Below are 24,326 nucleotides of genomic sequence, written 5' to 3'. Positions count from 1 at the left end.
GGCAATATCCGAGAAATGGCTGGAGCTGGGACAAATCTTGGGTCCACAGCCTCACATAAGCTATTTTTTCTTCTGACTCCATGTCAAGAACACAGAGAGGCTAGGAGACATACCTGAAGTCATATAGCAGTTGGTGGTAGGGTTGCTGTGTCTCATCACCTGGCCTGTGTTCTTTCATCTATAACACCCTAGTTCTACAGATATTCAAAATTTGAGAAAATGGAAAAAGAGCAAAGTCTTAAGTCAAAGGTTTAATCATGATCCAAGAGCCCAGAGGCTCCAGCTCCTGATGCCCAGATGTTCTGCAGGATCCGGGGACAGGGCAGTGCAGGCAGTAGGTTTCTATCCTCCATTCAGAGGAGGAGATGAGGGGGCAGGAGCCTTCTTCACAAAGGAGAATGACTTTCTAGGCTGCCTCAGAACACCCAATCCTGCCTACCCTAACCCTAATCTGGAATGCAATAGAGAATGGCTAACTTATTAGATTCTAGTGATCCTGGTAGTCAAGAGGAAGGGCTCAGAAAGGGGCTTGGTGGAGCTGGTCACCACCAGACAATATGGCTAAATTGTGGTCACCAAGGAGGGGCAGCATGAATCAGAAGTGGAGATGGGGTGGAGGGAATGAGGAATGGACCAATAAGGATCTGGAGGTCATAACACTTAGCTTCTCCTGTGCCCTCATCTGTGCACTGCACCTCCTTCCTGCTGCTGTCCTTTCCTCACCCCTTGTGGGCTGCAAGTCCGGCTGAGTGTGGTGGAGGGGAAGAGGGCCCTGGGGAAGTTCAGCTACCATAGGCTCCGGAGCAGAATCAAGGGAAGCGTGCAGGAGAAAAGAGAGGGCACCCAGGGCTGTGGCCTCACAGCAGGGTTTTCATTCTGTGGAAGAAATGGAATGGAGTTAGCTCAGGGGATTTTCTTCAGCCCCTTCACTACCTCAGCCTCAGTCAAGAGGTATTCCCCTTCCCCTGAGGTATCCATTAGAGGTCTCTAGTATTCATGGCAATGAGGAGGTCAGCCCTCCACCTCTATCCCTTTGTCTGCCTAGTTTGGGTTTTCCCCAGCCGGCCCAGTAGAGGTCTGAGGGGTGTAACAGAGGAGTCCCTACCTGGTGTGCCATCACAGCAAAGGTAGGGTGTGGCCAGTCCTGGGAGAAGAGTTGGCTGTGAAAACGCATCTTAGCTGCAATGGCCTCCGCTGAAGAGAGGAGAGAAGGCTCATTGGAAGGGTATGGGGGCAGGAGATTTCTCAGGCTCCCAAGGAAGGAAAGGGAATGCCACAGGGACCCTGGGCTATAGGGGAGCAAGTGGGTTGGAGGTGGAAGTGGGATACTCTCTCATTCTGCTTGTTTCTTGAGCTGGAGATGTCCCTGGGTTCCAGACAGGTTGAACAGGCAGCGTGGGAGGTTTCTCAGGGAGTGGGAGACAGAAGAAAGGCCTGGGCTTTGAAAGCTTATCTTAGGAGCTGCTCTGTCTGGTGGAGATGGATGGAACCAGCCTGGGCCACAGAGTTGACCCTTTTCCTTCCCTTGAGTCCAGCTGACTCAGCCCCAGGGGCTGGGAGCAAGTACAGCACACTCACTGAGGCAGGGATTGTGGGAGAAGAACCCTTTCAGCTGTTCACACTCCTCCTGCAGGTTGCCACTGCCTCGGCAGGTGCAGCTTAAGGCAACACTGGTGTTGACACTGCTGACAAAATTGGGGGTCATGGCAGTCCCTGTGGAGTGAAGAGGGAAAGGGTAGTCAGGGCCTAGGCTAACCCTAACTTTAGCTCCCACCTTCTTCCACCCATGTCAGGATCACATCCTTTATCTCCAGAGCATTCTTACCCTCAGGCCTAGCCAACATAGGGTTCCCTACACATGCCCCCAGCCTCACCAATCAGCCCCAGGTATGCTCGTAGACATCTGGACTGCTCTGTTGCACAAGTTCCTAGGATGTCCATGGGATGGCAGTGGGTCTGGAAATCCACCAGGCGTGATCTGGAAGAAGGGAAATTTCTTTTTTTTTTTTTTTTTTTTTGAGATGGTGTCTCGCTCTCTCTTGCCCAGGCTGTAGTGCAGTGGCTCAATCTTGGCTCACTGCAACCTCTGCCTCCCAGGTTCAAATGATTCTCCTGCTTCAGCCTCCCGAGTAGCTGGGACTACAGGCACGTGCCACCACACCTGGCTAATTCTGTATTTTTAGTAGAGATGGGGTTTCACCATGTCGGCCAGGCTGGTCTCAAACTCCCGACCTCAGGTGATCCACCTGCCTTGGCCTCTCAAAGTACTGGGATTACAGGTAATGAGCCACTGCACTCGGCCAGAAAAATTTCAAGAGTCACTCTTGAGGGTCCGGCCTGCGGCCTTCTCCCTCATGCCCCCTTAGCTTGGCATGTCCATTGTCGTGCCAAATCCTCCTCTGCCTTCAGAGCCTAGCCCAGAGCCTTTCCTCTGTGAAGTGTGCCCCTGTAACAGTTAAATGTGCCACTCCTTGGAACCCACAGCATTTCACTCTGAGTTTGGGCTCCACGATCCCTACTTAGGAGATCTCAGACAGCTTCTTTAACCTCAGTTTCCTCAACTATAAAATAGAGATGACAGCAGCACTACCTCGTGGATTTTTGTGAGGATAAAGTAAGAGAATGCATAAGCCAGGCATAGCGGCTCACGCCTGTAATCCCAGCTACTTGGAAGGCTGAGGTGGGAGAATCAGTTGAGCTCAGGTGTTGGAGACCACCCTGAGCAACATAGCAAGACTCTGTCTCAGAAAGAAAGAAAGAAAAAAAAAGAAAGAGAAAGAGAGACACAGAAAGAAAAAAAGAAGAAAGAAAGAAAGAAAGAAAGAGAAAGAGAAAAGAAAGAGAGAAGAGAAGAGGGGAAGGAAGGAAGGAAGGAGAGAGAAAGGAAGGAAGGAAGGAGAGAAGAAGAGAGAGAGGAAGGAAAGGAAGGAAGGAAGGAAGGAAGGAAGGAAGGAAGGAAGGAGGGAGGGAGGGAGGGAGGGAGGGAGGGAGGGAGGGAAGGAAGGAAGGAAAGAAAGATCGATTTACCTTGTCGGGGTTCTTGTGAGGTTTAGATGAGTTAATACATGTTAAGTACTTAAAACAGTATCTAGCCCATAGTAAGTATTTAGTTATTCAGTAAATGTTAGTATTATGATTATTAAGAGCCCTGACTATAAGTTTACAGATGAGGAAAGTGGTAGTCTCAGAGGTTAAGTAACTTGCCCAAGGTTACAAAAAACTAAGTAGGAGAACCAAGTTGCAAACCAAGATTATTGTCAACAAATGTCACTTGAATGAATGATAGCTTCAATTTTGTGTTTTGTCCTGAGAAGACACAGGAAAGCCAGACCAGAATTTCAAATTTCCTGAAGAGAATATTTATCAAATCTATCAAATACCTTACAGATCTCCCATGTTCTTTGATCTGGCAATGGTACTAGTAGCAGCATATCCTAAGTAATAATTACATTAGTGAACAAAGATTAAAGAGAAAGAGTTGGGCAAGCATGGTTGTTCATGCCTATAATCCCAGCACTTTGGGAGGCTGAAGTGGGCTGATCACTTGAGCTCAGGAGTTCAACACTGGCCTGGCCAACATGGCAAAACCCCATCTCTACTAAAACTACAAAAATTAGCTGGGCACTGTGGTGTGCACTTATAGTCCCAGCCTACTCAGGAGGCTGAGGCAGGAGAATCGCTTGAACCCAGGAGATGGAGGTTGCAGTAAGCCGAGATCACAACACTGCCCTCCAGCCTGGGTGACAGAGCAAGACTCTCTTTCAAGAAAAAAAAGAAAAAAGAAAAAAAAAAAAAATCTGGCTGGGCGCGGTGGCTCACACCTGTAATACCAGTACTTTAGGAGGCCAAGGCAGGCAGATCAACTGAGGCCAGGAGTTCGAGACTAGCCTGGCCAACACAGCGAAACCCCGTCTCTACTGAAAATACAAAAAAAATTTGCTGAGCGTGGTGGCAGGCGCCTGTAATCCCAGCTACTTGGGAGGCTGAGCGGGGAGTATCCCTTGAAACCAGGAGGCAGAGGCTGCAGTGAGCCGAGATCGTACCACCGCACTCCAGCCTGGGGGACAAAACGAGACTCCGTTTAAAAAAAAAAAAAATCGTTGGGCGTGGTGGCTCATGCCTGTAATCCCAGCACTTTGGGGGGCTGAGGCAGGCGGATCACGAGGTCAGGAGATCGAGATCATCCTGGCTAACACGGTGAAACCCTGTCTCTACTAAAAATACAAAAAATTAGCTGGGCCTGGTGGCACATGCCTGTAGTCCCAGCTACTTGGGAGGCTGAGGCAGGAGAATCGCTTGAACCTGGGAGGCAGAGGTTGCAGTGAGCCGAGATTGCGCCACTGCACTACAGCCTGGATGACAGAGAGAGATTCCATTTCAAAAAAAAAAAAAAAAAAATCAACCTAAATATCTAGCAATAGAGGAATGGTTAAATAAAGTGTAGGGCATCTATACATGGAATATAATGCAGGCATTTAAAAGTCAAGTTCTTGGCTGGGCGTGGTGGCTCACACCTGTAATCCTAGCATTTTGGGAGGCCAAGGCAGGCGGATCACAGGGTCAGGAGCTCGAGAACAGCCTGGCCAACATAGTGAAACCCCATCTCTACTAAAAATACAGAAATTAGCTGGGCATGTTAGCCCAAGCCTGTAGTCCTAGCTACTCGAGAGGCTGAGGCAGGAGAATCGCTTGAACCTGGGAGACAGAGGTTGCAGTGAGCTGAGATCGTGTCACTGCACTCCAGCCTGGGTGACAGAGGGGGACTCTGTCTCAAAAAAAAAAAAAAGAAAGAAAGAAAAAGAAAAAAGTTCTTGAAGGACAGTAAGTGAAAAAATAAGCACTACCATTTATTGAGCACTTACTCTTCACCGGTACTCTACACCACTCTATATAAATTATGTAATTTAACTCTCACCAGAATCCCATGAGGTCTGCATTATTACCCCAGTTTTTACATGGGACTAAACGGAACCTTAGGTTTAGTGATGGAATTTTTAGGTTAAGTGATGTGCTCAAGATCGCAGAGACCCAATATTTAAATTCAAACCCGTCTGACTTCAGATCCTGTCTTACCACTACTCCACACCACCTCCACAGAAAAATGCTCATGAGATATGTGCCATAAGAGAGAAAAAGTAAGACACAAATATATTCTCAGAATGTCTACTTTGTTATCTGGATAGAAAATGACTGGAAGGAAATGCTTCCCAAAGTATGACAGATTATCTTCAGGTGATAGAATTTTGAATGATTTTTTAAAATACATTTTTATATTTCCTGAGGTTTTACAGCAAGGAAAAAAAAACATATATTCTTTTTGAGAAAAGACTTTCACAAAATATCCAAGGTAGCTACTTCGTGAAGCAGCCAGTGGGTCCACCGTTCTCTGGGAGGGTCAGACCCTGCTCAGCACAGAAACATGGCCAGGAAGGAGTGGCGTGTGCCACATCCCTGCCCACCCTGTCCTCCCAAACCACACACCTGCAAAGCGGGTCGGAGAAGCAGAGGCGCCGCAGCTCCAGGCAGTTGGGGGCCACAGGCGGCAGAGCGCAGCTGGGGGCGATGGTGTTGCGCCGGCGCTCCCCGCAGCCCCGGTCGTTGGGGGCGCATGGGCACAGTAGCAGGCCCTGTGCGTGGGGCTCGGCGGCCTTCTCGAAAAAAGTGAGCAGCTGCCTGAGGCAGACGTGGCGCTGGCAGTGGGGCCCAGAGCATGCCTCCCCGTAGGCCTTGCGCAGCCGGTCACACTTGTCATTGAGAGTACACAGCATGGCAAACTTGAGGCAGAGGTCTGAGTCTGGGGGAAAAGGGCACGGAGTCAGTCGGCTGGGCCCTGCAGCCCAGGCTCCACAGGAACCCGGGAAAACCCCTGATTTGACAAGGAAGGTAGTGGATATAGGAGGAAAAGAAGGCCTGTCCTGAATAAACCCACTCCTAATCCAGGGCTTCCCCTCTCCCCACAAACTCTACCTGCTGTTCTGAAGCCTATCCCGTCCTACTCCTTTTTTTTTTTTTTTTTTTTTTTTTTGAGACGGAGTTTTGCTCTTGTTGCCCAAGCCAGAGTGCAATGGCGTGATCTCGGCCCACTGCAACCTCTGCCTCCTGGGTTCAAGGAGTTCTCCTGCCTCAGCCTCCCAAGTAGCTGGGATTACAGGCACGCGCCACGACGCCCAGCTAATTTTTTGTATTTTTAGTAGAAACGGGGTTTCATCATGTTAGCCAGGCTGGTCTTGAACTCCCGACCTCAGGTATTCCGCCCATCTCGGCCTCCCAAAGTGCTGGGATTACAGGCATGAACCGCCGCACCCAGCACAACTCCTCATCTTGACTAGGTAAAATAATAAGATTAATCACTATCATCATCTATATGCATCGAACACCCATTTATCTAGAATTCAAACAGCCAGAAAGCTCAAATAACCATACCTCTTTCCTCAATGCTATGCTGTGAGATCTGATGGTAGAAATGATAACCTAGAGTACCTGCAACATTCTAAAGCACTTTCAGAACTGTCCAAAACAGATGCAGCCAAAATCTATTTTAGGTTTCTGGTTTGGTTTTGGCTTCATCTGCACCTATCCTGTTCCATTTTAATGTCACCTGCCCATTTTTCATTAATTGATTCATGTATACTCTGTTCCCCATACTCTGAATCTTGGGAAATTATGGTGATATTTCTATTAACAGAATATTCCAGCAGCCACAGCAATCAAGTAATTGCAACAGGTTATTTGCTGATCTTGTCACTAGGAGTTTTTCATGCATGAAACTCTGTGCCTTTTTCTGAAAATTCTAATTCTAATGATAAAGCTCACATCTTTCTCAAAAAGAGAGTGCATGTGTGTATGTTTTTCCTCAATTAACTCATAGCCTCACTTTCCTGAGAAACATACATCACAGTCCTTGCCAGACTGACGGCTCCCCACCCTGAGTCACCCCGTGCAGAGTCACACTCTCTTTTCCTGCCCAATACCTCGCCCATCCCATTAGAATGGTTGAAAACAAGCAATTTCCTAGTCTTCAGGGACAAAAAGGCTACTTTCCCAGCTGCCTTGAATGCAAGTAAATACTCCATTTCAGCACAATTTTTCCTGGGGCTGCTGCCACTCCCACCACACCCTTTGCAGGGGCCCGCCTTGTGGAAACAGGGAGCCATAATGGGCTTTCTTCAAATGCCTCCCTAATAACTGCTGTCCTTTGGAGACCCCTGTGAGACCAGATCATGCCCCAGAGCTCACACTTCCAGCCTGACACAGTCTTCCTTAGTCACCTGGTAGGCTAGAAACATTCCCCTTATAAGCCCCCCAACTTGTGCCCCTCCCCAGCCACCCTTCCTCCAGGGTCCAGCCCCAGCCTCTGGTTCCCGAGCCTAGTTGCCCTCCACACCTGGTTTGAGCATGTTCAGTTTGCTGAGATGCATTTTCCAGGGTTTGCTGGTCACTGTGTCTTCATAGGGGGAGACATCCAGCTCATAGTTACCTAGAGACAAGGTGGGGAGCACCAGAATGCTGAGGACCAGGGTGGGGTAGGCTGGAGGGGCTTAAGCTGCTGGCTCAGACCTCAAAGCCCTGTGGAGAAAAGGAAAAGCACAGCCTCTACCTAACCAGCTGCAAGCTGTGTAAAGATGAGAAAAATGCAGGGCCATAAGGTATAGGCTGGGCTCCACCAATAAGCTGTAAGAATAAGAGCTACCATTTGTTAAGCACACTGTGTGCTGAGCACCATGCTATAAGTGAGATAAATAAATACGCTGAGCATCATCGCACTTATGCAATGGTGCTCAGCACACAGTGTAGGGAGGCAAGAGGATTCAGGGAGAAGCCTCTGAGTTCGGAAAGAGAAGTGATTAGGATGAGGAGTAGAAAACAGGGAACAAGGAATGTGGTAAACTGTATCACTGTTTCCAATTATTTGTTCCCCACCCCTTGGGAGGATTATACTTCCCCACCTGTTGCCATGTAACTTTCACACCCGCTGTGAGACGTGTACACTTCCTCACCCCACTAATGGCAGGATTGGCCACATGACTTGCTCTGGCCTGTGGATTGTGAGCTGAAGTGATGTAAATCACATCTGAGCAGAAGCTTTTAAGAACCTTCACATGGTTCTGCTGCTACTCTTTCTCCTCTACCAGCCTGGATCTTCCAGTGAAGAAGACAAGTAGAACAGAGACAAGGCCAACTCATAGAAGCCTCCAGCAGATGCGTAACATGAGCAAGAAATACATTTTTGTTGTTGAAAGCCAGAGATTTGGGAATTGGTTGTTACAATAGCATAACCTAGCAAATTCTTACTAAAAATGCAATGGAGTGCTGGGCGCGGTGGCTCACACCTGTAATCCTAGCACTTTGGGAGGCCTAGGCGGGTGGATCACCTGAGGTCAGGAGTTCGAGACCAGCCTGGCCAACATGATGACACCACATCTCTACTAAAAATACAAAAATAAGGCCGGGCGCGGTGGCTCAAGCCTGTAATCCCAGCACTTTGGGAGGCCGAGGCGGGCGGATCACGAGGTCAGTAGATCGAGACCATCCTGGCTAACACGGTGAAACCCCGTCTCTACTAAAAATACAAAAAATTAGCCAGGCGTGGTGGCGGGCGCCTGTAATCCCAGCTACTCGGGAGGCTGAGGCAGGAGAATGGCGTGAACCCGGGAGGTGGAGCTTGCAGTGAGCCGAGATTGCGCCACTGCACTCCAGCCTGGGGGACAGAGAAAGATTCTGTCTCAAAAAAAAAAAAAAAAATTAGTTGGGCGTGCTGGCACATGCCTGTAATCCCAGCTACCTGGGAGGCTGAGGTGGGAGAATCACTTGAACCCGGGAGGCAGAGGCTGCAGTGAGCCAAGACCACGCCACTGCACTCCAGCCTAGGCGACAGAGTGAGTCTCCATCTAAAAAAAAAAAAAAAAAATGCAACTGGGACGCCGAGGCGGGAATATTCCTTGAGCCCAGGAGCTCGAGACCAGCCTGGGGAACACAGCAGGACTTCATCTCTACAAAAAAATTTAAAATTAGCTGGGTCCGGTGGCACACACATGTAGTCCTAGCCACTCAGGAGGCTGAGGTGGGAGGATCAGTTGAGCTCAGGAGGTTGAGACTGCAGTGAACTATGATTGTGCCACTGCACTCCAGCCTGGGTGACAAGTGAGACTCCGACTAAAAAAACAGCAAAAATAAAATGCAATTGGTACCTAGAAGTGGAGTGCTACAGTAATAAAATAATAAAATGTGTGTCATTGGCTTTGGTACTGGGCAGTGGGTGGTAAGGAAGCTGTTACTGGGGGCTGGAAAGATTGCAGTCTTCATTATGCAGTGGCGAAGCATCTGGTAAAATTGTTGCCTGTGATAACTGGGAAGATTATATGCTGAATGAGTTTGTACAGTTAGGGGAAGCTGAGAAGCAGAAGTTAACTAGTATGTCTTGATTGCTATTGGCTGCATTTGGCAAGGTACTACAAGATATAAGCTCAGAAAAGAATTGGCCAGTTCCCAAATGTGGAGGAAAAGATAATCTAGAAATTTCAGGACTTGCAGGATTAAGAAATGCAACTGTGCTGGGCGCGGTTGCTCACGCCTGTAATCCCAGCATTTTGGGAGGCCAAGGCGGGCAGATCACAAGGTCAGGAATTTGAGACTAGCCTGACCAACATAGTGAAGCACCCTCTCTACTAAAAATACAAAAATTAGCTGGGCATGGTGGCAGGCACCTGTAATCCCAGCTACTCAGGAGGCTAAGGCAGGAGAATCCCTTGAACCCGGGAGGCAGAGGTTGCAGTGGGCCGAGATCACGCCACTGCACTCCGGCCAGGGCAACAGAGCAAGACTCTGCCTCCAAAAAAAACAAGAAGAAATGCCACTGTTTCTTGTATTCGTAAGGTAAAAGATAAAACATAAAAAAAATGCTTTGAGTGATAAGGTTGATTACAACTCAGCCTTGGGGAAAAGACCAAATGAGGTATGTGGCTATCACACTGTTTGTGGATATCTCTCAGTCGATTAAGATGGTACCCAATAAGCTCTGCCAGTTGGACAAACGTACTCAGGGAAAAAAGACTAAAGTAGTGGCTCTTCCACAGAAGCCTGATAACGGCTAGGTGCTTCTAATTAGGTGTAGAAAAAGAGGCATGTCTTGAATTGTGGGAAAGGCCACAGGCACATGAGATGATAGAAATCAAAGATATAAGCAGCAATTATGTTTTCAGAGAGTTGTACTACAAAGAGCTACCAGCGTAGATTAAAAGAGACTGTGACTATTTGAGACTTAAAAAGCCCCAACATTTCTCAGGCAGGAAGCAGGCTGAGAATGTGGCTCAGTCCTCAGGGAGACTGTAGTCCCTAATACCCTTTTCAAATGCGGCCAAAGAGAAAACTGAAAGAGGAAGGACCTTTCCAGAGGGCTGGGCCAAGAGCTCTGGAAAACAATGGATAGGGTAACTACTCCCATAGGGTAAAAACAGAGCCTTATTAACGAACAATCCCTATTCCCAGGGAAGAGGACCCTTACAACATTTGTCTAGCAGGATTTCAGAATTGCTATGAATCAGTGTCTGTTGTGTGTCTCCCATTCATTCATTCATTTATTTATTTGAGACAGGGTCTTGCTCTGTCACCCAGGCTGGAGCGCAGTGGTGTGATCATGGCTCACTGCAGCCTCAACCTCCTGGACTCAAGCGATCCTCCCACCTCAGCCTCCCGAGTAGCTGGGACCACAGGTGTGCACCACCACACTCAGCTAATTTATTTATTTTTTTGTAGTGATGGGAGCTCGCTATGTTGTCCAGGCTGGTCTCGAACTCCTGGGCTTTAGAGATACTCCTGCCTTGGCCTCCTAAGGTGCTGAAGTTACAGGTATGAGCCACCACACCTAGATGCCCATTCCTCCCCTTTCTGAGAATGTTTGTTGTGGTTATCCTGACCCTGTTCCGTTATTGTATGCTGAGTATGTATAGGAAGCAGATGACTTGTCTTTTTAGTTCATAAATTTTCAGATTAAGAGGAGCCACATCCAGACCCAATTTGGAAACTATCATGAGATCCTAGACTTGAAGCCTGATGTCACATTTCTTTGTTTGCTTGTTTGCTTGTTTTATCGAGACAGAGTCTCGCTCCGTCGCCCAGGCTAGAGTGCAGCGTCGCAATCTCAACCCACTGCAACCTCTGCTTCCCAGGTTCAAGTAATTCTCCTGCCTCAGCTTCCCAAGTAGCCTGGGATTACAGGAGCCCACCACCATGCTCAGCTAATTTTTTGTATTTTTAGTAGAGATGAGGTTTCACCATGTTGGCCAGGCTGGTCTTGAACTTCTGAACTCAAGTGATCTGCCTGCCTTGGCCTCCCAAAGTGCTGGGATTACAGGTGTGAGCCACTGCGCCCGGCTTGATGTCATGTTTGAACAGAGCTTTTAGGGCATCTTCCATGGAAAATAGGTGGGTGTATTTTACTTGCAGAAGGGAAAGAAATGAATACTTTGACAATGGTAGATTGTATTATTGTTTCCAATCATTCTTTGCCTTCCCTGTAAGATTGTATATCCTCACTTATTACCATGTGATTTTTGGTATCTCCCTGTGGGAGAAGTATAATTCTCAATCCAGTGATGTCAGGCTTGGCCATGTGACTTGCTCTCTCAATGAAATGTAAGCAGACGTAGTGTATATAAGATCTGAGCAGAAACTTTAAAAATCATCATGTGGTTCTGCCAATGCTCATTTCCTTCTGCCATGGGAAGGGAATATCCCAGACAGAGGCTGCAGCTTGAGCCTGGATCCCAGAATGAAGAAGACCCATGAAAGAGCCAATACAGAACACAAGCAAGAATTAAACCTTTGTTTTGCAAGTCACTGTTTTGTTACAGCAACATAGTCCAGTAAAAGCTGACTAATAAGGGGCCTATGGAAAGAGTGACAGGCAGCTCTCTTTGGCTCTTTCTGTGCCTTCTCTCTCTTACGTCTCCTGGCTGGTTAATGAGTATTCTTTCTGTTAAAGGCTGAACCAAGATGTTACCTCCCCATCTCTCTGAACTTGGTATTTGGAGCCTATTTATGGATTAAGACTCTTTTCTCCCATCTCCTGTCCATACCCTCTGTTTCAGGAACTCCCCAGGTTGGGCCTCAGCCTGGTTCACAGCTCTGCTAAGTGGGAACTGACATGTTGCCAGGTAAGAAAGGGGGAAGTAGGGAGAAGAGAGGGCAGTGTTATGGGGCCCCAAGGAGATCCCAGCATTATCCCTCCACCTTTCCTGATGTCAAATGCAGAGCTTCATTATCCTCCTCATCAGAATCTACCATATGGCCCATATCCTGCAGGATTAAAAAACAACCCCCAAGAGCCATCTTCCCCAGCTTAGTCCACTCTATAATGGGAGCCTCACCAAGGCTGCGGGCACGGTGAACAGTCCAATAGATGTCCAAGCAGGCAACCTGGTTCTTCATGCGCCGGTGGCACATGCAGCCTATCAGAGAGCTGTTCCTGAGTTGCTGTGCTGCCTCCAGGCAGTCGGCAGGGACTGAAGGCTCCTCTGAGGGCAGTGGGGTGCTTATGCCAGAGGTGCAGGAATCCAGGTGGTGGTAGGCAGCATTGCAAGTGGGATCAGCCTGGCACTTCCTCCTGGCCTGGAGACAGCTGTTCATGAGTCGGCTTTCTGTAGGAAGGGGGTCTCCTGTAAAGGAAGATACCAGGTGAGGCTCACGTAAGATTAGAATAGCTGTCTGGGAATACCAAATCATGAGGTTGGGAGAGGGATATTCCTGATGAAACTTTGTGAAAGTCTTAGGGCAGCACAAAAGGCCTTTAAGAATCCCAGCACTTTGGGAGGCTGAGGCGGGCGGATCACGAGGTCAGGAGATCAAGACCATGGTGAAACTCCGTCTCTACTAAAAATACAAAAAAATTAGCCGGGCGTGGTGGCGGGCGCCTGTAGTCCCAGCTACTCGGAGAGGCTGAGGCAGGAGAATGGCGTGAACCCGGGAGGCGGAGCTTGCAGTGAGCCGAGATTGCGCCACTGCACTCCAGCCTGGGCCACAGAGCGAGACTCCGTCTCAAAAAAAAAAAAAAAAAAGAATAAGTGTGGAGAGAGAGAGAAGCCCAGCAGGACTGGATAGTCTGCAGCTGCCACAGTCCGGACAGAACAGACCAGGCCCAACAAGAAATAGGGGTTTGCAGAGAGGCTGCTCAGCCTTCAGGGAGGCGAAGGGGATAGTTGCTTGAAGGCGAGCCTGATGACCCTGACAGGCACAGAGGAAGGGGGCCCCGGGCAGAGCCATGCCATGGGCAGGGCTAGTATCAGAACCAGAGAGTTGAGAATGGACAAGGGAGTGCTAAATGGGAGTCAGCAATAACTTTGAGTCTCCCATTAAAAATCATTAAAAAATACCTGAAGGTGGAAACTGGCTGGGGTTGGGGTAGAGAGCTAATTCCAGAAGGAAAGAAACGGTAATCTGACCCTGCCTCTTACTTAGAAATACCAAGATTCCTCCACAGCCCAGAAGGAAGCCCCTGCATTCTAGGATTTAGGGTGCTCAACATAGGGTAATAGAACATCATCATCTCCCTAGCTGTTCAAAGGTAAAAATCTAGGAGAACTTTTTTTTTTTTTTTTTTTTGAGACAGAGTTTCGCTCTTGTTGCCCAGGTTGGAGTGCAATGGCGTGATCTTGGCTCAACGCAACCTCTCTCTCCCGGGTTCAAGCGATTCTCCTGCCTCAGCCTCCCGAGTAGCTGGGATTACAGGCATGCGCCATCACACGCCCAGCTAATTTTATATTTTTAGTAGAGATGGGGTTTCTCCATGTTGGTCAGGCTGGTCTCAAACTCCTGACCTCAGGTAATCCACCCACCTTAGCCTCCCAAAGTGCTGGGATTACAGGCGTGAGCCACCGTGCCTTAATTCATCTCTTCCTTTCACAGCCTGTGTTCAATCCAACGAGTCCTGTCAACTCCATAACACATCTGGAATCTGCCCACTTTTCTCCATGTGTGTCACTACCTCCTTAGATCAAGCCGCCATCAACTCTTCTCCTTCTTCCCTCTTCTTTCTTCCTTCTCCTTCTCTTCTCCTTCTCCTTCTTCTCCTTTTTCTTTTTTAGATAGGGTCTTTCTCTATCTCCCAGGCTGGAGTGCAGTGGCGCAATCATAGCTCACTGCAGCCTTGACCTCCTGGGTTCAAGCTATCCTCCTACCTCAGCCTCCTGAATAGTTGGGACTACAGGCACATGCCACCACACCTGTCTAATTTTTGTATTTTTAGTAGAGATGGGGTTTCATCACGTTGTCCAGACTGGTCTTGAACTTCTGACCTCAGGTGATCTGCCTGCCTTGGCCTCCCAAAGTGCTGGGATTACAGGCATGAGCCACCACACCCAGCCAGTACCTCATTGTTCTTTATGGATGACTAATATTTCATTATATCGATATGCTAAATTTTGTTTATCCATTCTTCAGTTAATGGACACTTGGGTTGCTTCCGCCTTTTGGTTATTGTGAATAGTGCTTTGAAGAACATTTCATGTACAAGTATTTGTTTAAACACCTGTTTTTTGTTCTTTGGGATACATACCTAGGGGTGAAATTGCTGGGTCATATGGTAATTCTATGTTTAACTTTTTGAGGAATCGCCAAGTTGTTTTTCACAGCAGCTGCACCATTTTACATTCCCATCAGCAATGTACGAGGAGTCTAGTTTCTATACATACTGCCAACTCTTGTTATTTTCCATTAAAAAAATTATAACCGTCCTTGTGAGCATGAAGTGGTATCTCACTGAGGTTTTCATTTGCATTTCCCTAATGACTAAGGATGTTGAGCATATTTTTATGTGCTTGTTAGCCATTTGTACATCTTCCTTGGTAATAAACTTTTTGTTGAGGTGTAACACAGAAAAGTACGTGAATCAAAAATGTATAGCTCAATGAATTTCACAAATTGAATATACTGTGTAGCCAGAATCCAGATAAAGGAATAGAACATTATCAGTAACCCTGAAGCCCTCTTCCAGTCACTGTGCTCCCAAGTAAACCAGTATCTTCATTTCTTTTTTTTTCTTTCTTTTCTTTTCTTTTTTTTTTTTTTTTTTTTTTTGAGACAGAGTCAGGCTGGAGTGCAGTGATACAATCTCAGCTCACTGCAACCTTGCAACCTCCGCCTCCTGGGCTCAAGCGATTCTCCTGCCTCAGCTTCCCGAGTGGCTGGGACTGCAGGCACCTGCCACAATGCCCAGCTAATTTTTGCATTTTTAGTAGAGAAAGGGTTTCACCATGTTGCCCAGGCTGGTCTTGAACTCCTAACCTCAAGTGATCCACCCGCCTTGGCCTTCCAAAGTGCTAGGATTACAAGTGTGAGCCACTGAGCCCAGCCTGTCTTCATTTCTTTTACTTGTCTTCTGGTTTGTTGAAGCAATAGGTCAGACGTTTGCCACAATAATGTCTGTCAGAGTGGCTGGCCATAAACACTGCAGCACCACATTCATCTGAAGGGTACTCCTGACGAAGGTGACTATTTTTGTTATTCTCATCCGCCTTATGGTATTTTAGGACAGCCAGCTTCACCTTCTTTCTTTTATGCTTTTTTTTTTCCTTTTTTTTTTTTTTTTTTTTTTTTTTGAGACCAGGTCTTGCTCTGTTGCCCAGGTTGGAGTGCAGTGGCATGACCTCAGCTCTCTGCAATCTCCACCTCCTGGGTTCAAGTGATTGACCTGCCTCAGCCACCCAAGTAGCTGGGATTACAGGCATGTGCCACCAAACCGAGCTTAGTTTTGTAATTTTAGTAGAGAGGTGGTTTCACCATGTTGGCCAGGCTGGTCTTGAACTCCTGGCCTCAAGCAATCCATCCGCCTTGGCCTCTCAAAGTGCTGGGATAACAGGCATGAGCCACAGTGCCTGGCCTATTCTTTTTGGGAGTAGTGGAAGACTTCTTACTTTTCTTAGGACCACCACGAAGTCTCAACACAAGAAGGGTGGACTCCTTTTGAATGTTGTAGTCAGACAAAGCACATCCGTCTTCCAGTTGCTTGCCAGCAAAGATCAGTCTTTACTGTGATGGCTTTCTCCATAAAGTTGTTATGAAAATCTGCATTTTGGTGGTGGCTCCCTGCAGATGGTGGATTGAAAAGGCAGTATCTTTGTCTCTAACATCAGAGATTAGTTTTGCCCCAGTACAGCCAACTAATCTTCAACAAAGCAAACAAAAACGTAAAGTAGGGAAAGAATAGCCTTTTCAACAAACGGTGCTGGGATAATTGGCTAGCCACATGTAGGAGAATGAAACTGGGTCCTCATCTCTCACCTTATACAAAAATCAACTCAAGATGGATTAAGCACTTAAATCTGGCCACCAAGCCTGTAATCTCAGCACGTTGGGAGGCCAAGGCAGGTGGATTACCTGAGTTCGGGAGTTTGAGACCAGCCTGATCAGCATGGTGAAACCCTGTCTCTACTAAAAATACAAAAATTAGCTGGGTGTGGTGGCGGGCGCCTATAATCCCAGCTACTCAGGAGGCTGAGGCAGGAGAATCGCTTGAACCCAGGAGGCAGAGGTTGCAGTGAGCAGAGATCATGCCACTGCACTCCAGCCTGGGCAACAGGGTGAGACTCCATCTGGAAAAAAAAAAAAAAAAAAAAAAAGAAGAACTTAAATCTAAGAACTGAAACTATAAAAATTAAAGAAGATAACATTGGAAAAATCCCTCTAGACCTTGACTTAGGCAAGGATTTCATGACCAAGAACCCAAAAGCAAATGCAAAAAAAAAAAAAAAGATAAATAGCTGGTACTTAATTAAACTAAAGAGCTTTTGCACAGCAAAAGGAATAGTCAGCAGAGTAAACAGACAACCCACAGAGTGGGAGAAAATTTTCACAATCTATACATCTGACAAAGGACTAATATTCAGAATCTACAACAAGCTCAAACAAATCAGCAAGAAAAAAAACAAACAATTGGCCGGGCGCAGTGGCTCATGCCCACAATTGCAGCACTTTGGGAGGCTGAGGTGGGCAGATCACAAGGTCAGGAGATTGAGACCATCCTGACTAACACGATGAAACCCCGTCTCTATTAAAAATACAAAAAATTAGCCAGGTGTGGTGGCGAGCGCCTGTAGTCCCAGCTACTCAGGATGGCGGTGAGCGCCTGTAGTCCCAGCTACTCAGGAGGCTAAGGCAGGAGAATGGTGTGAACCCGGGAGGCGGAGCTTGCAGTGAGCCAAGATCATGCCACTGCACTCCAGCCTGGGTGACAGAGCAAGACTCCATCTCAAAAAAAAAAAAAAAAAGAAAAAGAAAAAAACAAACAATCCCATCAAAAAGTGGGCTAAGGACACGAATAGACAATTCTCAAAAGAAGATACACAAATAGCCAACATATGAAAAATTGCTCAACATCACTCATGATCAGTAAAATGCAAATCAAAACCACAATGTGATACCACCTTACTCCTTCAAGAATGGCTGTAATCAAAAAATCAAAAAACAGTAGATGTTGGCATGGATGCAGTGATCAGGGAACACTTCTACACTGCTGGTGGGAATGTAAACTAGTATAGCCACTGAGGAAAACAGTCTGGAGAGTCCTTAAAGAGATAAAAGTAGGCTGGGTGTGGTGGCTCACCCCTGTAACCCCAGCACTTTGGGAGGCTGAGGGGGGCAGATCACCTGAGGTCAGGAGTTCGAGACCAGCCTGGCCAACACTGCAAAACCCCGTCTCTACTAAAAATACAAAAATTAGCCAGGTGTGGTGGCGGGCACCTGTTATCCCAGCTAGCTACTCGAGAGGCTGAGGCTGGAGAATCACTTGAACCCAGGAGGCAGAGGTTTCAGTGAGCCGAGATCAAGCCATTGCACTGCAGCCTGGGGGACAAGAGCAAAACTCTGAAAAAAAAAAAAAAAAAAAAAAAAAAAAAGCCAGACGCAGTGGCTCACACCTGTAATCCCAGCACTTTGGGAAGCCGAGGTAGGCAGATCATGAGGTCAAGAGATTGAGACCATCCTGGCCAATATGGTGAAACCCCGTCTCTACTACAAATACAAAAAATTAGCTGGGCATGGTGGTGTGTGCCTATAGTCCTAGCTACTCAGGAGGCTGAGGCAGGAGAATCACTTGAACCTGGGAGGCGGAGGTTGCAGTGAGCTGAGATCATGCCATTGCACTCCAGCCTGGCGACACAGCAAGACTCCATCTCAAAAAAAAAAAAAAAAAAAGTAGAACTACCATTTGATCCAGCAATCCCACTACTGAGTGTCTACCCAGAGGAAAAGAAGTCATTGTACCAAAAAGATACTTGCACACTCATGTTTATAGCAGCACAATTTGCAATTGCAGAGTCATGGAACCAACCCAAATGCCCATCAATCAATGAGTGGATACAGAAATTGTGATAGAATAGAATACTACTCAGCCATAAAAAGGAATGAATTGGCCAGGCATGGTGGCTCACTCCTGTAATCCCAGCCCTTTGGGAGGCTGAGACAGTCGGATCACGAGGTCAGGAGATTGAGACCATCCTGGCTAATATGGTGAAACCCTGTCTCCACTAAAAATACAAAAAAAAAAAAATTAGCCACGCGTGCTGGCGGGCGCCTGTAGTCCCAGCTACTCGGAGGCTGAGGCAGGAGAATGGCGTGAACCCGGGAGGCGGAGCTTGCAGTGAGCCGAGATCATGCCACTGCACTTCCGCCCAGGCGACAGAGCCAGACTCCGTCTCAAAAAAAAAAAAAAAAAAGGAGGAATGAATTAACAGCATTTGCAGCAACCTAGATGAGATTGGAGACTATTATTCTAAGTGAAGTAACTCAGGAATGGAAAACCAAACATCATATATTCTCACTGGTACATGGGAGCTAAGCTATGAAGATACAAAGGCATAAGAATGATACAATGGACTTGGGGACTTGGGGGAAGCGTGGGAGGGGGTGAAGGGATAAAAGACTACAAATAGGGTGCGGTATATACTTCTCGGGTGATGGGTACACCAAAATCTCATAAATCAGCACTAAAGAACTTACTCATGTAACCAAACACCACCTGTATGTACCCCAATGACCTATGGAAAAGAAAAAGTATATCAGAATTTCTCTAGGAAATTTGTATTTCCAAAAAGCATATTTGATAATTTTACATGTACAAGATGAAAAAAAAGCTTTTGAGATTTCAAAAAGTATTTAAGGAAGGTATTTTATATATTTACCAAAAGGGGAACATGGATTTAAAAAGATTGAGGAATTTCTACAAGTTTACGATGTTACTTCCAGTAGGTACTGAATAAATGGTAAGTACACAAAGAAAAGTAGCAGATTCAAGTCCTATTGCTGTAACTGGACTAAAAATAATTTTCTTTTTTTGAGATGGAGTTTTGCTCTTGTTACCCAGGCTGGAGTGCAGTGGTGCGATCTCGGCTCACTGCAACCTCCGCCTCCCGGGTTCAAGCGATTCTCCTGCCTCAGCCTCCCAACTAGCTGGGATTACAGGTATGCCCCACCATGCCCGGCTAATTTTGTATTTTTAGTAGAGATGGGATTTCTCCATGTTGGTCAGGCTGGTCTCGAACTCCTGACCTCAGGTGATCTGCCTGCCTCGGCCTCAACAAAGTGCTGGGATTACAGGCATAAGCCACTGTACCCGTCAATAAATATTTAACTGTACTAATTATTGAGTTGTAAACATTTTCAAAAGAAAACAATTTCTTAGTTGACACTTTACCTAAAGTTTGAGCAGTGATGGATTTAGGGGCATTCATCTCAACAAAGAACTTGGGGGTCACATTAAATTTCATCTCAACAAGGTGGAACCTGTGTTTCCTGGATTATGAAACACAGGACTTGATCCAGAGGAAAGGTCATAATTTGATCCAGTGTGCAAATGTGTTTTTTTTAGTCAGCATAGTTCTGTTCCTTTCTTTTTCTTTTTCTTTTTCTTCCTCCTTTCTCCTTTCCTGTTTTCTTTTCTTTCTTTTAATCTCTGTCACCCAGACTGGAGTGCAATGGTACAATTGCCACTCACTGCAGCCTACAGTCTTGACCTCCCAGGCTCAGGTGAATTCTCCCACCTCAGCCTCCCAAGTAGCTGGGACTGCATGCATGCACTACCACGCCCAGCTAATTTTTGTATATTTTGTAGAGATGGGTTTTCACCATGTTGCCTGGGCTGGTCTCGAACTCCTGAGCTCAAGCAATCCACCCACCTTGGCCTCCCAAAATGCTGGGATTATAGGTGTGAGCCACACCATGCCCGGCAGTATTTTCTTTTTCTGTGTGTGTGTGTGTGTGTGTGTGTGGTTTTGTTTTGTTTGTTTGTTTTTGCATGTTCACAGTATTTTCTTTTTTTTTTGAGACGGAGGCTCGCTCTGTCACCCAGGCTGGAGTGCAGTGGCGGGATCTTGGCTCACTGCAAGCTCCGCCTCCCGGGTTCACGCCATTCTCCTGCCTCAGTCTCCCGGGTAGTTGGGACTACAGGCGCCCACCACCACGCCTGGCTAATTTTTTCTATTTTTTAGTAGAGACGGGGATTCACCGTGTTAGCCAGGATGGTCTCAATCTCCTGACCTCGTGATCTGCCCGTCTCAGCCTCCCAAAGTGCTGGGATTACAGGCGTGAGCCACTGCACCCAGCCAGTATTTTCTTAAAGTTGTAATTAGTGGCCAACATTTAAAAATCAGATTTTAGGCCAGGTGCGGTGGCACACACCTATAATTCCAGTACTTTGGGAGGCCAAGGTGGGCAGACTGTTTGAGCCCAGGATTCAAGATCTGCCTGGGCATCAGAGGTGGCAAAAACCCGTCTCTACAAAAAATACAAAAATTAACCAGGTGTGGTGGCACACTACTATAGTCCCAGCTACTGGGGAGGCTGAGGCAGAAGGATTACTTGAGTATGGGAGGTTGAGGCTGCAGTGAACTGGAATCACACCACTGAACTCCAGCCTGGGTGACAGATTGATACCCTGTCTCAAAAAATAAAAATCAGATTTTAAATAAAACTATTAATTTCCAATTTGTCTTGAAAAATGGAAACACTTGGGCCCACATGTAACGGGTGGAGTTGAGTAATGACTGCCCCCTTTTGACAAGTCGTGCCTTTTCCAGCTTGTTATAGTCCATACCACTCTCTATTACTTGCCCTGCCTCCTCATTTATGCAGCCACTGCCACATCTATTTCATATTGATTTGTTAGCAACCTGGTTTTGTAACTTTGTTTTCTGCTTCTTGGCTCATCAGAGAATGAGTAGCTACAGAATGGTCAGATCAGGCTATGCCTCAGGGCACAAGATCCTCATTTGTTTCTCATCAATGAGGCCCACAACCCAGGTACCCATTTTATAGTTGGATGAACAAAGAAAAGTAATGTGCACCAGGGGATGTAGCAAGTCAAGACCGAGTCAAGGCTAGAACCCAGGACTCCAGCCTCCTATCCACTTCAGAATGATTTTCAGTACATGACACCACTTCCCTATGAATCGGAGGTTTCCTATTCAGGAGGTCTCCTGGCTTAACAGGCCCTGAGCAGTGATATTTTCCACCCCCAAAGCCCTCTGTTGGTCTGTGCTCTTGAAGAGCACTTGGCTCTACATGGCACCTCCTAGATGACTGTTTTATGGATTTTCAATGAGGCCACTTAACCAGAAGTCATTGCTGTCAAGTATTACTGTGGAAAATAGATCTGTCACCAACACTGCTTCATTAAACCATTTAATGAGAAAGGTGTTTAATGTTTTCCCCTGATCCTGACATGCAGCCATAACCTTTAGGATTAGTGAAATTTCCTGGGCCGTCAAATCAGACTGGTGATGTCTTGCTGCCCTGACTTACTGATGTTGGCAGGTGGACAGACCAGGGTTTTTCCTCCTTCCTTCCATATCTGTCTCAAGGCAGCATTTCTACAGCACTGCCTTGTGGACTGAGGTCTCAGGGCAGTGTGGTGGTCTCTCTGTCTCAGGAGTCCCTCCACTCAGTCTCTGGGCAGGAGCCGCATAATAAGATTCCACACACCCATACCACTCACAAAGGCCACGGGCCTTCCAGGGATCTCAGATCCCAGGCTGTTCTTCCTTGGGGGAGTGAACTACATCTACAAAACATCTATTGTGGATTATTTATTATCCAAGGGGCAAGCCACTGTGCTAGACGGCTTGCAAGGCCTGCTATTATAGAAGGTCATGAAACAAGTCAGTTCTAAACAAACTTCTTTTTCTTCACCTGTACCTACTTTCTTCCTCAGTCTTTAAAGCAGATGGAAGAGTTAAAGCCCACGTGGAGCAAATGACACTCTGTTTCTGATCTGATTCTCCCCGCCTCTTAGAGACGCTGTCTTGGTAGTGACCTGGCTGTGGGTTGTTCTGTGACTGTGTAGACCTACCTCAAAAGAGGGAAGAGGGGGGAAAAAGGGGCGAGGAGGAGATGCTTGGGTGGCCAGGCCATTGCTGGCACTCAGTCTACCTCAGTTCGTATACTGTGTTAGGTGTGACCCCAGCCCCTTGCAGGCACCCTGGGCTTCCTGCTCCAGTTCCCCTGGCTCGGCTCGGATGCACCGGGAGGCTGCTGCGCCCTCTCCAGACAGGTGCCCCGGGCCTCGTGTACACCTCACCTCCCCCTCCCACTGTATCCCCGGCCGGTGCGCGCTCCGACACTCACCGGCTGCGAGAGGCAGCGGCAACGGTGGCAGCAGCAGCAGCAGCAACATCAGGACTACGGGCGGCAGCGGTCGCGGGCTCAAGGGGCGCACCATGGCGAGCTGTGGGCGCCGGGCTCCGCGCTCCCCTCGCTCCTCCCCTGGAGCTCTGCGAGCGGGGCTCCCTCGACCGGCACCTCCCACCCCCGCCTCCCGCCCTCCCGCGCGACGCACACACTCTCCCACCAGGGTCCTGGGCGCCGCCCTCCAACTCCGAAGCGCGCGTCCGCACCACGCGCCTCAAGCGCTGGACCGAGGGACGGCGGGGGTGGGGGCGAGGGAGGGCCGGCGCCCCGGGAGCCGCCGGGCTTGGCGCGGAAGAGGTTGCTCTTCCCGAGGCGGCCCACCTGCTGTCTGACAACTTCGCCTAGCAAGACATTGTGGAAACTGCCGCTGGAAACTCGCCATCTAGGAGAACCAAATATTTCTCCAAGAAAAGCACCCTTTCTCACTTTCCGGATCCCACTCACCCACACATCAAAGAACAGACACCGCCACAAAAGAGATTTTGTAACAAAACTTGAACAAGGCAACACAAGGGCACTTGCATTTCTAGTTGTTTTTCTTAGAATTTGCACATCTATGATCTCGTTTTTTCCCCTAAGTGTCTTCTAGGGTAAGATTGGGTGGTTATTAAGCTCAAGATTCTGCAAAGATGGGTCGCAGACAGGTGGAATGGCTTTGCTGGGGGAGCAGACCTGGGGCATTATATTCCAAAATTCAGCCCCGATGGTGTCATGAGGGAAGATGGAAGATTAAACTCTCCACTAAATAGAGATTTCCTTGGACCAAAGCTCACTGAGGAAGGTGCCTGCAGAGACCATTTAGGAGCCCATCCTTTTTACATGATGAGAGTTTCAGAGAGCAAGCTACTCTATCAGGATTACACAACTAGGTAGAAACACATCTGTGCCCAGAACACAGCACGTCTACCCATAAGGATAAGGGTATTTATTGGGCCTGGGCCTGATTCCCACAAGATCCCAGGATAAAGCCAGAAGCAGAATGGCTTGGAAGAATGAGAACTAAGCAGTGCATATAAAGAGAGAAGGAGAAGAGGGTGATGAAAGGAAGTGGAGGGTTTCATCCCCTAACCCTCTAACTTGACCCCCTCCTTACTTCCACAGCCAGCCTGGCAGAGGGCCAGTGGGGAGTACTGAGAATCGCAATATAAACCTCTGAGATTTATTGGCTGCTGCTTCTGAATATGGCCATCCTGCTGTGGCCTCTGGGGGGCATTTGCCGATGTAATCAGCCCAGAAAGAGAGTCATTCCAGCTGGGGGTGTAAATCACCCTTGGCAAAGCTAGGAGAGAGACATGTGGCCCTAGATAAGGAAGGAGACTGATGTGGCCTCTGTGCCCTTCCCTCCCTTCTCCTGCCCAGGGGGTGCTGGTTCCTGAGCTGTAATGCACTTTAAATGGAGTTTGTCCTTCGTTTTAATCTATATCTGCCCTGCCAGTTTTACAGAAGAGCTGTAAAAGTGAACATCTGGCTACTCAGCTTTTGTACAAGGACTGTTTTCCCCCAGCTCCACCCTATCTCCTTGTGCCTTTCCCAAGCCCTCCTCTCCAGAAAGGTTAGGGAACATGAAGCTGGGGGGCTACCATTAAAGGCCCCATGATCAGGCCCTCTACCCCATTGCCAGAGAGAAATATGGTCCAGGCACCTCATTTTCTCTC

The 24,326-nt window shown here is 47.6% G+C and overlaps 1 protein-coding gene across 1 annotated transcript; it reads right to left on the bottom strand.

The window, feature by feature from the left end:
* Nucleotides 1-232: 232 nt before the first annotated feature.
* Nucleotides 233-22,864, bottom strand: GFRA3 (GDNF family receptor alpha 3). The gene is made up of 8 exons (XM_003266435.4): nt 22,609-22,864; nt 12,366-12,653; nt 7,385-7,477; nt 5,482-5,794; nt 1,875-1,978; nt 1,579-1,713; nt 1,106-1,194; nt 233-876 (listed from the first exon to the last, which is right to left on the bottom strand). Exons 1-8 carry the CDS (start codon nt 22,700-22,702, stop codon nt 787-789), a joined length of 1,206 nt encoding a protein of 401 aa, XP_003266483.2. The 5' UTR covers nt 22,703-22,864; the 3' UTR covers nt 233-786.
* Between the last annotated feature and the right edge of the window lie 1,462 nt (nt 22,865-24,326).

Source organism: Nomascus leucogenys, chromosome 2 (genome assembly GCF_006542625.1).
Source record: "Nomascus leucogenys isolate Asia chromosome 2, Asia_NLE_v1, whole genome shotgun sequence".
NCBI classification, from domain to species: domain Eukaryota; kingdom Metazoa; phylum Chordata; class Mammalia; order Primates; family Hylobatidae; genus Nomascus; species Nomascus leucogenys.
Note: the sequence above shows the minus strand (reverse complement) of the source record. Positions and strands in the feature narration are given on the sequence as shown.